Here is a 16,473-nt window from a genome sequence, read left to right as displayed (position 1 = left end):
CCTTCACAGAAACATCCAGAATAACATTTGACCAAATATCTGGGCCCCATGGCTCAGCCAAGATGACGCATAAATTAATCATCTCATTGTCTTAACCTCATCCACAAAATGAAGATATTAGATGGTGTGATACATTTTAGGACCCTTCATGCTGAAAAAATTTTATATTTTTATAATTTCAGTTCTTATCCCTGTAGTATTTTGTTTTGAACAAACAAACCCATGGTCTTCCTTTTGGTCTCTTGAGATGCCAAGCGTTTTACTGTATGGTTATAGAAAATCAAGTTCTCTGAAATTTTCTGGTCTGTTTGAACCATGTTGGCAACCACACACATGATGTTTGTTTTGACTTCCTAAGACCCTAAGAGACCTTTTGACCACAGGTATGAAGCCTGCATGTTTTTTCTCCCCGGAAATGGGACCAATGCAATAGGAACCAGATTCTCAGCACTACCATCAAACTGCCCACGAAGGGGCCTACAGTAGCATGGCAGTTCCCTAGCAGTGCAGTCAAGCAAAGGGCTGAAGAATCATTAACATAAACCTCCTCCATGTTCCTGTGTCTTTGCCTTTCAATGCACTATTGACCTCTCTTCTAGTCTTTTTCTGTTCAATCCTGGTCTCGGTTTGGCCTCCTGTTCTATAGATGTCCTTTCACTATCCCAACTTTCGGCCTGTAATTTTCCACCCTTTGGCATTTTCTCCCTTGAGATGCTTATGTAACTATTTACTTTGGTGACTTATTCCATCAGCTGCTCTGTGGACAAGATGATTTTTTTACTCTTCTTTACGTCCTAGGACTTTTGAACTCATAATTTGGGTTTTCATTGCCTTTTAAAGACATTTGTGTCAATCATTTGTTAATAAAATGTTATATTTTTCTACCTATTAGTTACTTTCCTTGTGAGAATTTATACTGCGTAAAAATGCCATTTGTCCTCAGGAAACTCGTTTTCCTCTCCAGCTGAAGTTTACTACTCTGAAAATGGGACACGTTAGACTTTATGCCCCTTAAGTTGCCTCTAGCCCTGAAGCTCTTTGGCAGTGTTGGTAAATGATTTGAGGTTTAGCAGTCATTGCGGAAGTAGTCAGTACACCTGAAAGTTGGTAAATGACTTCCTCTGTCACTTTCATAGTGAGGTGTGTGTCCTGTTTCTCATGTGATAATCGTCCAATATCCTTGGATTTGTGGGGGGGTTTATTCTACATATTTGCATTTTTTTTTTCTTTTTCACTTATTTTGAAACTTTTTCTTTTTCCTTCTTTATAATTTGAGTGGAATTTTTCTTGTTTCCATACAGTTTATAGGAACCAGATGTAAAACATTCTTTCTACAGGATCTCAATGCACACTAAAGGATACATGAGACTCCAAGAGCATTGTAATTCATTACCGCAGCATTCCTTAGACCAATGGTCTCTGAAGGGAGTGTCAATCAGTACCAGGGTGTTTGCAAAATATTATTGGAGTGCAGAAAGAAATATTCATACCTCTATTACAGTTTTAAACTAATCAATTTTAAACTAATCTCATCCTTTAAAATTATCTTTGTTTTATATTTCATAAGGTCTATATTAATATAGTAGTAGATATTTAGAGAATACCCTGTCTTTATCTATGTCTATGGACAATGTACTTGCTCAAAAGTTTTTTACTGTTTGAGATGTGTGATTAAAGGATTTGGAGGTGAAACATTTGCTCCTTCATGTGTACAATTATTAGGATCTTGTATTAGGGTTCCTTGGTTGTAAGCAACAGAAACTAATTGACTGACTGAGGCAAGAATTAAAAACAACACTGGTTGGCTTACAAAGTCAAGGGAGAAGACGGACCATCCAACCTCTTAAGATGATAGTTATGGCAGCTTTGGACCTCACATGCAGCATCGCCTGCCACTGGTTGACTCCGCTCTAGTTACCTCCCTCCGTGAGTGTCTCCACTCAAAATTCACAATTCTAAGAAAGAGAGTCTAAATGGCCTACCTTGAGTCACATGCTGTACCCCTAAAAATCTTTTCTCAGAATCCTTTGATAAATATTTTCTCTGAAATATTTCCTGCCATCTGTGTCTATAAATGCAGATGCCAAGACATGAATGAATGCCTGCTGAAAAATGGCAATTATGATGATATAATTTTCACACTCAGAAAGAGAAAAAATATATCACATGATTAATCTAAAATGTTATTTTTCTACCAGAAGCAATACTTCTGGTTTTTTTACTTGGTTGTGTTTTTTATTTTCTTCCCTTTCCCTTTCAATTACATGACATTTGAATTTTTGAACTATTTTTATGAAATTGAAACAAAATATTCACCAAGAGTCAAATATAATTTAAATTATTTCATAAATAATTAGAAAACCTTAGATTATATTTTAGTACATTTTGAATCAATTTTAAACTAAATAGCTTTTAAAATCCTTTTTTTTCCTCTTACATAAATAACTGTATATTGATCACTACTGTGAAATTCAAGCTTAATCACTTCTGCCTTTAATTTATAGAAAAAGACAAGTTAAAATGTTTATATTTAAATTTAATTTTTTTGAAAGGTGGAATGCCTGGAGTAGAGGTAGAGGATGTGTTTTGGAAAAATGTGATATTAAGTGTTGATTCCCTTTCTTCAGATGGTCTGTTAGAAAATATTTAAGGGAGTCGTGCAGGTGGCAACCACTCTATGTGTCCCTTTCACATTGGTTTCTCTCTCTCTCTCTTTCTCTCCCCCTCTCCCACTCTATCTGAACAAAAAATGGAAAAATGTCCTCGGGTGAGGATAAAAGAATATATCTATATTTAAGAGAGACCCTTCAAGCACAGGCTAGAAAATCTCTTTTGCATTTGTAACAAGATTTAGTGAGGATATTTTTTTATGTGGAATAAACTTTATAGGAAAAATTTCAAAGTCATAGATAAAGATTCTGTTTAGGACAGGATTTACCATAGATGGAGTAAGTCATTAAGGGATACAATTAAAGTAGAACCAAAACGTACCACCTGCTCCTCTGCTCAAGTATATTTCCACCAGTGAAATGCCCATTGGGCTGAATTTCATGTAAATGTCAAATGCCATCTTACAGGAATCAGATAATAGCCAATTTAAAATTATATTTGTGCTTTTGTTCTACTTGACTTAAAAGATAAACATGCAGAGTCTAAAGCAAATGTGACACTTTTCAAGACAGGGCAGTCAGGGAGTGGAAGCCATGACTTGGGTGTAACCCATATAGTCCGGAGAAGGTCAAGGGAAGCAGCACTGGACAGCCGAAGGCACCTAACCAGGCCCCCGTGTGAAAAGCGGGAGTGTGAAAGTGACAAGAGACTTTCCTCCTAATTTTCTTAAAGCTCAGTTATGATTATGTCTAACCAGGTGGAATTAATGGGATGACGTGATTGAAATATTTGGTTGTACCTCTTCACTGTAGTGCTTTGGTCTATATTCTCTCTCAAGGAAAAGAACAGATTCTGTTTATGGTGCTGGTTTAAATAGATGTTGTTAATTTGAAACTTCCAGTCACCCACTATGTGAATACCACCATAAAATATTCTCATATTCCCCAGAATTTGATAGTGGGAAGAGGGGAGGGAAAGGGTAGGAAACATACCATTCAAATAACAATTACATGCCAAAATAAGTAATACAGAAAAATCGTTAAAAATGTAGGTCAAAAGAAATAGAGATTAGTGTGATCAAAAGCAGATTAAACGTCAGCATGGGGGACCTAAAACTTGAAATGGGGCTTTGAGGATGTATAGGTTTTGTCCTGGCCAGTGTTGCTCAGTGGTTAGAGCGTCGGCCTGCAGTTCAGAGAGACCTGGGTTCGGTTCCCGCTCAGGGCTCATACCTCGGTTGCAGTTTGTCCCCGGCCCTGGTTGGGTCATGCGGGTGGCAGCCACTCGATGTGCCCCTTTCACATCGATGTTTCTCTCTCTCTCTCTTCTTCCCACTGTATCTGAACAAAAAATGGAAAAATGTCCTCGGATGAGGATAAAAAAAAAGGATAAAAGGATGCATAGCTTTGGATATGAGAAATAGGTATTTTGGCTATGCAGAAATCCTGACTCAGGATACTTGAATGTGAAGTTCAAGTCCAGTGGCAGCTTAAGTGAACAGAATTTTAATATTCATTTGTTATCACTTTTACTGAAATCTGTTTACTTGAGGAATTAATACCAAAAGTAAGTGTTGTCTCTTCCTTCCAGGTGTGTCTGCACAGCTCACCGGCACCTGGCACCGTCGGAACACCTCCGTAGGAACACCATTTTGGATGGCTCCTGAGGTCAGATAGAGTTTTAAGGGAGACAAATGTAATATTTGATACTTTTTGACTTTCCTTTTCATGAGTACTTTATCTCCATATGTGTTTTTGGAATATTTCTAGAAGGAAATGTCAGTTGTGTTGTTTTTATGTGAGGTTTTTGTGTGTTAAGGAGGAACAGGGGAGGTGCTCCATGAATGGGTTGTGAATGAATATAGGAGCAAATGAAGCCTTGGATGAATGAGTGAATCAGAGGAGGTACGGAGAAATTGCTTGCAGCCTTAATTTTTCATTAAATTTACTTTTAATTGCTTAGCATATGTCGATATTAATGACATTTAGATTCTATTTTTAACTTAGAAATATTATGAAAACCCCTAGCCTTCATTTAAGGTCAGATTCAGGTCTGTTAACCTATATTGAGTTGCTCTGCCTGGGGACTGAGTTCAGCTGTGGTAGATTCTTGTCATTATTAGCACTGGGAAGTTGTAGAGAAACTGTCAACATAGTTGAGGAAAAGTGTGCTAGTGTTCCATCTACTCTCCACAGTCACTGTTAATGCCTCTAATCTTTTTAATTGTGTTTATCAGAAAATAACACTTATGTTTGAAAACTCTCTCTGCAGCCATTGGGAAAAGCTCTGTTATTTATCTACAATTTTCTAAGGAATATAGGGAGGAAAAGTAATTCAAATACTACATTAACATTGCAAAATTTTAGAATTAAATTTGTTTGAGGATTAAATCCTGCTGTACTGTCTCTGTTTTAATACTAATTCAATTATTAATTGCAAAAAAAAACCCAGTTTAATAGTAAACATAATAATAAAGCATGGAGAAGAGAGAAATTACCTTAAGAAACTTAAAAACTCACGTGGATTAAAAAACTTTTTAACAGGGAGTACATCTTAGAATAAAAATAAAAAGAATAGTCATATAAGAAACAAAATTGAATAAGAAAATCTCAAATGAGAGATTTTACAGACTTTGTTCTCATATATTGCTAGTTTTAAAAGCTTATGAAACAGACTCTCAAACCTCAGAGGGAAGGGGGAAGGGAAGAGGTAAACCAGAGAATTTATGTGCAGATATGCGTAACCAGCAGACACAGACAACAGTGTGGTGAAGGTTGAACGTGGAGGAGGGGGGTGGGGAAGATGAGGTCAAAGGGGGATAAAAGGGGATATATATAATACTTTCAACAATAGCAATATATTTTTTAAAAAGCTCAAGAAAAAATTTTAAAACAAATTAAAAATAGCTATAATATCAAACATTGCATTTTATTCACATATATTAATGATTAATATAATAAATACTGTAATATGTAATCGTATTATCATATAGTTAATAAATATTTGATGGTCTAGTTTTATATTTTTATATATTAATTTATAGTAACAAAGCCATTATTATATGTTTAAGTTTGCCCTTTAGTAAAATCAGTTTGATTACTCGATCTTGGAACCACTCTATGAGTAAAAGGAAATTATTTGATCTATCTAACATTGAATGATCAAAGTACTAAATGAATTAATAATCAAAATTTACACTTCTTAATGTTCAAATCAGTTATCAATTGGAATGTAAAATTGTTGATTTGACATTTTTAAATTAAATTCTAGATTAAAGGTAGCCATCCTTCTCTAACTGGGGTACATGTGAGTCAGAGTGAAGGGGACAGGGGACGTAGTGACGATGGTAGGTGACTATAATATTTGGTACAAGCCAGGACACTTTGGAGAGTGAAAGGAGATGGCATTTATAATGACTCCAGGAAAGCAAGCATAAACCAAGACTGTCTGGCTGTTAGGGCATAAATTCACCCAAGCCTGTGGGGAAATAGTCATGGACCACTTGTGTGAAGCCATAAAATAATGAATTACCCTGAAGCAACAATTACTAGGAATAAAAATATTGGTAGGGCAAAAAACATTATTTTTATGCTAAAGCAGACAAACATATACAACAGAATGAAAAATTCATATGAATGTAGTTTTATTTTTTTAACAGCTTTATTTAATTATAATTCATATAGCACTCATTTAACATATACAATTTGATGACTTTTGTATATATTTGCCGGGTTGTGTAACCATTATCATAATCTAATTTCAGGACATTTTCTGTTTTTTATCCTCACCTGAGGATATTTTCCTGTTTATCTTCAAATAGAGAGAGAGGGAGAGAAAGAGAGAAAGAGAGAAACATCGATGTGAGGGGGACAGATCAACTGGTCACCTCCACACAACTCTGACCAGGTCTGGGGACGAACCACAGCGAAGGCATGTGCCCTTGACCGGAATCGAAATCACGACTCATTGGTCCATGGGCCGACACTTCGCCACTGAGCCAAACTGGCGCGGACTAATTTCAGGAATCTCAGGGCTAAAAGAAACCCTGTACTCATTAACAGTCACGCCCTGGCCGGTTTGGCTCAGCGGTTAGAGTGTCAACCTGGTCCAGAGAGACCCAGGTTCGGTTCCCGTAAAGGGCTCGTACCTCGGTTGCAGTTTGTCCCCAGCCCTGGTTGGGTCGTGCAGGTGGCAGTCACTCAATGTGTCCCTTTCACGTTGACCTCTCTCTCTCTCTCTCTCTCTCTCCTCCCCCACACACACTCTATCTGAACAAAAAAACAGAAAATGTCCTCAGGTGAGGATAAAAACAAACAAAAAAGTCACTTCCCATCTCCTCCCAAACTCTTCTAAACTAGGCAACTGCCAATCTGCTTTCTGTTTATAGATTTGCCTATTCAAGACATTTCATATAAATGGAATCACACAATATGTGGCCTTTGTGCGTGGCTTCTTTCTCTTATGTCCACCCATGTTGTAGCATATATCAATACTTCACTCTTTTTAATGGCTGAATAGGATTCCATTGTATGTATACACATACCACATTTTGTGTATTGACTGCTAGCTGATGCACATTTGGGTTGTTTCCACTTACTGGCTATTATGAATGATACTTCTATGAATATTTGTCACATGACGTTTTTCATATTTTTAAACATTTTATTTTTCAATTACAATTTACATGCAATATTATTTTACATTAGTTTCAGGTATAGCATAGTGGTTAGACAATTATATACATTACAAAGTGTTTGCCATGGTATTTCCAGTACCTACCTGGTACCAAATGTGGTTATTACAATATCATTGACTGTATTCCCTATGCTGTACTTCACATCCCTGCCACTATTCTGTAACTACCAGTTTGTATATCTCAATCCCTTCACCTTTTTGTACCCAGTCCCCTAACTCCCCTGCCTTCTGGCAATTTTCAGTCTGTTCTCTGTATTATGAGTCTGTTTCTATTTTGTTTGTTTGTTTATATTGTTCTTTAGATTCCACATATAAGTAAAATCATATGGTATTTGTCTTTCTCTGACTGACATATTTCACTTAGCATAATACCTTCTAGGTCTATCCATGTTGTTGCAAATGGTAAGATTTCATTCTTTTTATGGCCGAGTAATATTCCATTTTATATTACACATGGATTTTTAATACAAAACTTGAGACTCATGCTTTCTCCTGGTACTTCTGGCTATGCTGTCTGAATTTAGCAGTTCACTCTCCTGTGATATTAAAAATACATTGGTAAGAAAAGTTGGGAAGTGCTTTGTAAGAATGATGTCCCCATCATCATACTGACTCTCTCAGTTGGGAAGTTACATGTTCTCTCTCTAGATAGAAATATAAATAAGGATATAGATATGAATATGGATATAAATATAGATATAGGTGATATAGAGATATAGCTATCTACATACCTGCACACACATATATATGCATACATATATATAATTTACTTATGTATTTATTATTGGTGTTCAGGTGCTAAGAATTAAATTGGCTTATGGCCTTCTTGTTGATTTGCCCATGAATACACTACCCAACCCAACAGCATATATTTACTCTTATGTTCTTCCTTTATCCCATCCTCTTGCCTCCTTCCTGGAGCAACTTTTGTCCTATGTGTTGTGTTTACCATTGCCTTCCTTTTAGTTTTTAATCACACTCATATGTTTATATTTTAACTGTTTTTCTGTTCTTGCTATTAGTATCAGGTATGAATAAAGATACATTTGTGAAGGAGTCACACTTCCTGGATGGCATGTGTGTAAATGTTGCCAAGTCACCTCCAGTATGCCAACACAGGGTTGCTTTAATGTGTTAAGGATGTTAAATAGAGTCAGAAGTATGAAATAGTGTTCCAGACAGGGCCTGAGAGTTCTTTGGCATTATGTATTATTTCATAGTACTATAGCTAAATGATAAAATTCTAACCTGCCGTCATCCCCAAATCATTTTTTATTTGTCTTATGATTTGGAATTCACAAAATGTAAACATTTTGAAGATGTAAACAATAGTTTTTTAAAATGTAAAGTTGAATTTTCATTTTGTGATCATTGATGTTACAGTCATTATTTGACATCCATCTGTATTTATATTTGCATACTTAGAAACAAACTCTGAAGTAATTATTTAATACTTGTCTGCAATACTATTTTATAATTTTTAAAAAATTCCCATTTTTGAGTCTTTTTATTACATCCTTTGGATAGTGAAATTTTTAAAAACCTGGTTGTAGTTTTACAGTTTAGTATGCTCCCAGATAAGTATTGATAAATCTTTACCAATGTTTATTTTTATTCAGAATATTTTACTTTTATTAATGGCGTAAACCTTATTGCAGTCCTTCAAACTTGTCTCGTTCCTCCCTTAGTACCCTTGCCTTCTAGTTGCCAGAAAAATCAAGGCCATTTCATTAAACTGCTCTCAAGCTTATTTTTCTTTCCTTCTTTCATTTTTAATTCATTAAAGCTATGTTCTTTACCTTGCCAAGATGAATTAATTCATTTACTAATCAGATGTTTATTGAGTGACTATGATTGCATAATCTTTAGCTGTGCATTTATCCTATCTCCTCCCATTGGGGACACTGTTTCTTTACCTTTCTATTTGACATTTTCAGAAATATTTCCTTTCATAGGCTTCTTCCCTCATGTTTTCAAACCTGTGTTTCCTAAGGTATCCTCTGTTCTCAGAATGGAAATACTACTAATGATAATTTGAGCTTTTACCCTCCCAAGTAACTGCCTTTATTTGTAGCTATCAAACTTCATCAGCTTGAATACTTGCTCATTGTTCTAAACATCTTACTCCATGCTCATTAAGGTCATGCACTTCACTTCTTTTTCATTTTCCACTAGGTGATTGCATGTGAACAACAATTGGATACCACTTATGATGCCCGGTGTGATACATGGTCCCTGGGGATCACAGCCATCGAGCTGGGAGATGGAGATCCTCCACTGGCCGACCTGCATCCCATGCGAGCCCTCTTCAAAATACCGAGGTCAGTGGGTTCTAACACTGGATCCAGGGTCTGCAGCCCCCGTTCCTTCCTCCAGCCACTGAGTGCCCCTCTTGGAAATACTCAGATATATTTCAGCAAGTTGGGGACAGAATGGCCTGGAATATCATTCTGCTGCTTCTGAGATATTGTATTTGTTCAATAGCTTTATTTTCTTGGTCTACTTAAGTAGAAGAGTTTTCTCGTGATACTTAATATGTCTTTTTTTCTTTTGTGAGCCTTTGATCTCGGAAAACAGCAGTTCCTTCCGGTCTTTATTCACTCCCAAATCAGTGCGGCACACTGGTCCATCAACGCAGCAGTGATTTGCTTTGCTTCACTCTGTCGATGTAGTAATTTTTACTGCTTGCTAAGACTTCTCTTTGTTTACAACTTTAAAATAACATTAAGAAAATTATAAATAAAATGTATTGATAAAATAGTAATTATTTAAAATAGGTTAATGTTTTGAATATATTAACATCAAACAGTAACCCTAGAAGAAAAATCTCTTTGGAGCATAAAAGCACATTCCTGTAGCCCATCCTCTTCACTGTGCATGTTGACAGCCTCTCCCCTGCTCTTTCTAGTACTAATGAAACACTATGTTATGTGTTTTGGTTAGTTCCTAGATAGTTCAGAAAACTGACATGAAAAAACTTCCTATTTTTATTATTGATATGTTATCTTCTGAAGACTTTCTTAAGGATTTTACCCAGTGCCTTAATTCTAATGGAATGAACATGGAGAGAGAGGTCTGTGGTTGACAGGGGTCCAGGGCAGAGTGGTAGGTGGTATGTTACAGTTTGTTACCACGTTCTCCATTAAATTCTATAGTCCCAACATGTATAGAATATATAATCATATGCACAAAGTCTGGGGGGGGGGGTAGTTATCCAGTCCTAAGAATTAATGCCAACATTTTATATTCATTTCCAAATGGATCCCTTTGGAATATTTAGCGTGTAATTAAAGTAGTATAAGACCAAAGCATTTGATTTTGTTTGTAATTTTACTTTTGAATTTCCTGTATTGTCTATATGTTCTGAATTATAACACATAACGATGTCAATGTATTTTTTAGGTCTTATTGTTTGTAAAATAGACTGCTTCTTTGGTAAGTGGGGAAACAAGATTACAGATAAGAATAGAAACCCGACTCTACACCATGTCTAAGATATTTCATTAAATTTGAGGAAAACAGAAAAAAAAGATACATTTTCTAACTCCTCTATGTAACATGAAGTACTGTATTTCCTGACCCATTTTAATTGTGGTTTCAATGACCACAGCCCAATGTCACTAGTTTTGGTGCTGATGCTGCATGGAGGCTGATACACTGTTGATACACTTTGTGCCTCTGCACTTATGGAAACTACCTCATCTTAGTTATTTCTTACTACTTTCACCAGTATGTCTCTAAAATGGAATTCAAAGGATTCCTACTGACTCTAGAAGCATTATTAAAAAAAAGGATCTGAAAAGCTATCCAGTTCTAAGTGCTCTAAAATCATCAAAACTTTGTTATCCTCAGAGCAAGCCAATATATCTCTTAGAAAGGAAATTTTCAGAGGACAAAAAACAAAGCAAGATTGTTGGAGGAAAGAATTACTTCTTTTAATGTGCAAATCAGCAATCTCCAAATAGTCCTAAGGATTGTAAAATGAGCTTTAGGGGTGAGCCAGGGTAGATGAGTAGCTGCACTTTTCTTTAATCAGACTGTACATTCATTTCATTATAAGCTATTTAAGGAGTAATGTGGGACTGAAGACAGAATGTTTCCATTCCACTAATGAAAACAAAGAGCTGTTAAAATTAACATTAAGCGGTACTTCAGCAAATGCAACTCTCATGGTTGATCAATGTTGCTTGATTAGAGTTAGCTCAGCCTCATTTTCAAGTAATGTTCCTTTGTATTCGTGAACATGTCGAAGAAGAAAAGATTTGTTCAGCTTTAAAATGAAAGGAATTAATAACAAAATCTTTTAAGTGGCTTTCAGAGCTTCATAGCTCATCATATTTTTCAGTCCCCTACTTTCGTGGCCTTATGTCCAGCCACACACTCAATAACAACAGAACAACTCGTGAAGGCGTTGTCCTATGCCTGTCTCTGCTGCATTGTCCTCTGTCTTCTGAGTAACTCCTTTCAGGTCACCTCTGTACCCTGGATGTCTCTCAGAGACTCTTGCAGGACTCAAAAAACATCAAAAAAATATTTTTCCTAGTGTTTTCTTGTTTCTGTTCTGCTTGGTATTGACATTTTCCCCAAGGGCTCTCAGGTAAAAGCAAGAAGATTCTTTAAAAGAAAAAAGTTATCAGTTAGAAAAATTGGGCCATCGATTAAATGCTTTCAGAGAAACAAGAAACCTGTCATTTTATATAAAGAATGATTAATAATTCATTATCTGCCTTTGGATTGGAAAATGATGATAATGCTTGTTTTACCTGGCGGGACCAGTGAGGGCAGTACTGCGTTAGTCTGTCCGGTTCCGCCCCTGATTCTGCACGGACTGACCCATGTCTACGATCCAACTTTGATTCTTATTTTTCTAGGAATCCACCCCCCAGACTAAGGCAGCCTGAGATCTGGTCAGCAGAGTTCAATGATTTCATTAGCAAGTGAGTAACAAAAAAGTTGTTTCTAAAAAAAAAAAATCAAAGAAATGCCATCTTGCTAACTTTGAAATGTGCCTTTTAGAACAAGTCCTTCCTGCTTCGAATCTCCTTCTTACTTTTTATCTATTGAATAACCCCAGAGGTTTCCATTATTTGCCTCAAAACAAGCATTTGTTTTGTCTTGTGACTGTTCAGTGGATTCACTGTTGCCAAACAATGACCTTAGGGTCCTGTTTATTCACTGATTGATAGTGATGCTTATACCACATTTTATCATCCAGTAGCACATTCTTCTGTGCACCTGCCTTTAGCAACTTTGCCCTCAGCTTTTCCCACCCACTCACTCACCATCTAGTTAGTCTGTTATTTAACCCGTTGTTTATTTTTATCATTAATTCTCACCACAATCAGGGAAGATTGCAGTTGGTGAATCACATAACCATATAGATAAATTGCTTACACATTTGAAATCAGTGGACTTTTTAATTTGCTGGATATTTAGCTCAGGTGCAGTGCCCTCAGACAACTGACTAGAAGCTATGAGTCCAGTCACTTCTAAATGTCTGTCCCACAGACATTTTTCCCCACTATTTTTGACTTCACCTGAAAAAATAATGGTGAGGGATGCCCCCAGGTTGTAAATGAGAGGGCTCATTAAGATTTGGTATCAAACTCCACTCAGAAAATGCAGAAAGGGCAAAGAAAGTAGAGGAATCAGTCATACCCATACATAAGTGCTATCACTGGTCTTTATACCAAGAATATCTGCTTAGTCTTACAAAGCCAGGAGGCATAGATTTAAGGGTTCTGGAAACCCAAAAAGGATTGATAACCATTTTTATTTTATTATTTATTTTATTTTATTTTTTTTAGTTTTCACTTAACCAGTCATTACTGAGTATGTGCTACGCACTAGACAATATTTAATAAACTGCAATCCAATTTCACAGATCCCTTAGGAGAATCTTTGGACTTGGAAGGTCTCCCAGTGATTCATAATTAGGCCCCATGTTTGCAGGTCCTTCCACGCAGATCCTCAGTGGAACCTGGTGACTTTGGACCTATTTTACATAACGTCACCTCTGAGAAACATTCACTAGTTTTCCTCCAGGCAGTCAGTATTCTGTTCTGTGTGCTGTCATTGTACTGTGTTCGTCTTCCTCTAATAACATTGCCACTTTTATTTAGCTACCTTCTTAGAGGTCTCTCTCCCTCACTAGACAGGAAGTGACTCCAGGGCACTGCATGTGCCTTACTTGTCCCTGTCACTCCAGTGTCCTAGCAAAGTGCCTGGTACACAGCAGATACTTGAGGGAGTTATGTACTTGAATAAAATAATTTTATATATGAGTAAAGTCAATACACAGAATACAAGCGCCACAGATGTCGGAAATTGACACAGTCTGTTAAACTAAATGAAAACTGAGAGCTCCTGTTATTACTTTCAGATGTCACCATCCTTATTCTTTAGCATATTTTATCATACCTGGGAAATATCTTTTTGGTTAAGCCCAATAAAATAAATTGCCAAATTACCATTTCAGGAGGATTAACAATGCAGATTAGAAATGGCACTGCTCATGTCGAGGCATAGGTTCCTTTTTCTCTTTTTCTGTATCCCCAATGACAGCCCAACTCTGACCAGCTATCTCATGATCACAGATCCTCAGAATCACAGGGCTGGAATGGTATTGTAAATTTATATTATATAGCCCAAATTTATATTCAGAGTGTAAATCCTTCTCAAACATGCCCACTGAGTAGTCATCCAATCAGTAAACACCTCCAATAAAAATAATCATATTTGGCCCTGGCCAGTTTGGCTCAGCGGTTAGAGCGTCGGCCTGCGGTCCGGAGAGACCCGGGTTCGGTTCCCGCTAAGGGCATGTACCTCGGTTGCAGTTTGTCCCCGGCCCTGGTTGGTCGTGCGGGTGGCAGCCACTCGATGTGTCCCTTCACGTCGATGTTTCTCTCTCTCTCTCCCTTCCTCTCTCTCCCTCCCACTCTATCTGTACAAAAAATGGAAAAATATCCTCGGGTGAGGATAAAAAAATAAAAATAAAAATAAATAATCATATTTGCCCTGGCCAGTTTGGCTCAGCAGTTAGAGTGTAGGCCTGCGAACCAAAGAGTAGTGGGTTCAGTTCTGGTCAAGGGCAAGTACCTCGGTTGCAGTTCAATCCCTGGCCCTGGTTGGGGTCCTCTCTCACATCAGTGTTTCTCTCTCTCCCCCCTCACAATCTGTCTGAAGATGGATGGAAAAATATCCACAGGTGGGGACTAAAATAATAATAATAATAATACTTCACAAATTGGCTCAGTCTATCTTTGGGAAACCTCACTGTTGAAAGTTTTTCCTTATATAGACCTTAAGTCTGTTTCTCTCTTAATTCCCCCAATCCGGGTTAGGTTTTCTGTCCCCTGCAGTCGCTGAGAGCTGTCCAACCCCTCTCCCAAGCACCTGCAGACAGCAATCCCAGCTGGCTGAACGTCCTGTTGGTCCCAGCGCTCCCCCGGTGATGCTGCTCCAGGTGCTCTCACTCCCCCTCCTTCCTCGTGACTCTGCTCTGACGAACCTCCAGAAGTGCGGCCTGCACCTGCATCTACTGCATCACCTCAGGAAACATCCGCTGACGCGGAGTTTTAAACATCCTCAATGTGTTAGCCCTCTCAGATGGGTTAGAGTTTTATCACGTAGAAAGAACTAGATCAATGAGAAGCCTTTAAAAGCATTAGTGAAAGGAAACTGAAGAGTTCATTTTAATTTCAGATAAGCATTAAAACAGCAATGACTTCACTGTTGTTTATTATTAACTAGTGACATATAAAGGAATCTTTGAAGTGGAGACCGGGTTTGATTATCACTGTGCAGTAACACTTGCTAGGAGACTGGGGAAGTAGGATTTATTTATTTATTATTTAAAAAAATATTTTATTAGATGAACCAAAGAACTTATATGCATAACCAATGGACATAGACAACAATGCTGGGGGCAGGGGGGCGGGGGGGGTAGGGAGGAGAGAATCTGAGGGGGGGAAGGAAAAACATCTGGAACAAAAATAAGTTAATAAAAATTGGAGAAAAATCAAATTTTTTAAGTTGATTTTTTAGAGAGAGACGAAGGGAGATAGAGATAGAAACATGGATGTAAGAGAGAAACAATGAGAGGCTGCCTCCTGCACGCCCCCTCCTGGGGATCGAGCCCACAACCCAGGCATGTGCCCTGACCAGGAATTGAATCGGGACCTCTCAGTCCATGGGACCATGCTCAGTCCACTGAGCCACACCGACCGGGCAGGGGGAGTAGGATTTAGATAGAAGTTGGTAGCACCACAGCATAATCATAGACATGTGCACTTTCATAAACACTCATTTTGTCATATTGCAGCTTGACATTTTTTGAGGTGTTTCTGGGGTGGAGTGATTATGAGGAGCATTGTTTTCTTAAGTTAGAGTAGTTTCAGGGATATGAACCATAATTTATATAGCTTACCTAGTAATCACATGCTCTTTTTTGCCAGTGCAGGTGCTTAACTAAAGATTATGAAAAACGTCCAACAGTGTCAGATCTTCTGCAGCACAAATTCATCACTCAAATCGAGGGCAAAGATGTGATGTTACAAAAACAGCTCATGGAATTCATTGACAATTATCAATGCATGGGAGGTGCAGAAAAGGCCAGGTAATCAAATAATATCTTGTTTCAAAAGCTCAAGGATCATCTAAAGACTCTGAACAATTTTACAATGAAGTAGTTGTTAAGGTGAGAAAATAACTCATTTAAATTCCCTGGTTGTGGTTTGGAGATAAGGGGCACTTATATGAAAGGCAATTGTCACATGTTGAGTTGTATCCAAAATTGCTAAAATTACTGGCGGCATTTTTACAAAAACTTCGTCAAAACAAAGGACGTAAACTTCAATTGGTGATTAGTATTGGTGTAAATTTTCATGTACTTTCTGCTCCTCTATAAAGTACAATCTCTTAGAATTGAGATTTAAGAAGGAACATAAAACTTGAAAGACTTTTTGACACTATTGTTGGTATCATTTTCCCTGGATGAATTATATTTAAAATAATATTGTACCTGATACTAACTTTTGAAATTGAGTTGAGATACACACCTGACAGGATACTTAAAAAGAAAAAGAAAGGAAATCACAATTCAGTTTTAAAGAAGACCATTCTACTGTAAATTTGATGGAAATTGAGTGCTTTACATTTCCAGGCGAT

At 37.2% G+C, this 16,473-nt stretch overlaps 1 protein-coding gene across 1 annotated transcript in view; it reads left to right on the top strand.

Annotated features, from left to right (window-relative positions):
- Window positions 1-16,473, top strand: part of MYO3A (myosin IIIA) — a 207,743-nt gene that overhangs the window by 44,769 nt on the left and 146,501 nt on the right. The window contains 4 exon segments of the mRNA XM_036268716.1: window positions 4,201-4,277; window positions 9,481-9,626; window positions 12,177-12,242; window positions 15,767-15,922. Of these exon segments, the coding sequence (XP_036124609.1) occupies window positions 4,201-4,277; window positions 9,481-9,626; window positions 12,177-12,242; window positions 15,767-15,922 (445 nt within the window).

This window comes from Molossus molossus, unplaced genomic scaffold, assembly GCF_014108415.1.
Source record: "Molossus molossus isolate mMolMol1 unplaced genomic scaffold, mMolMol1.p scaffold_m16_p_1, whole genome shotgun sequence".
NCBI lineage: Eukaryota > Metazoa > Chordata > Mammalia > Chiroptera > Molossidae > Molossus > Molossus molossus.
This window is presented reverse-complemented; position numbering and strand designations above follow the sequence as displayed.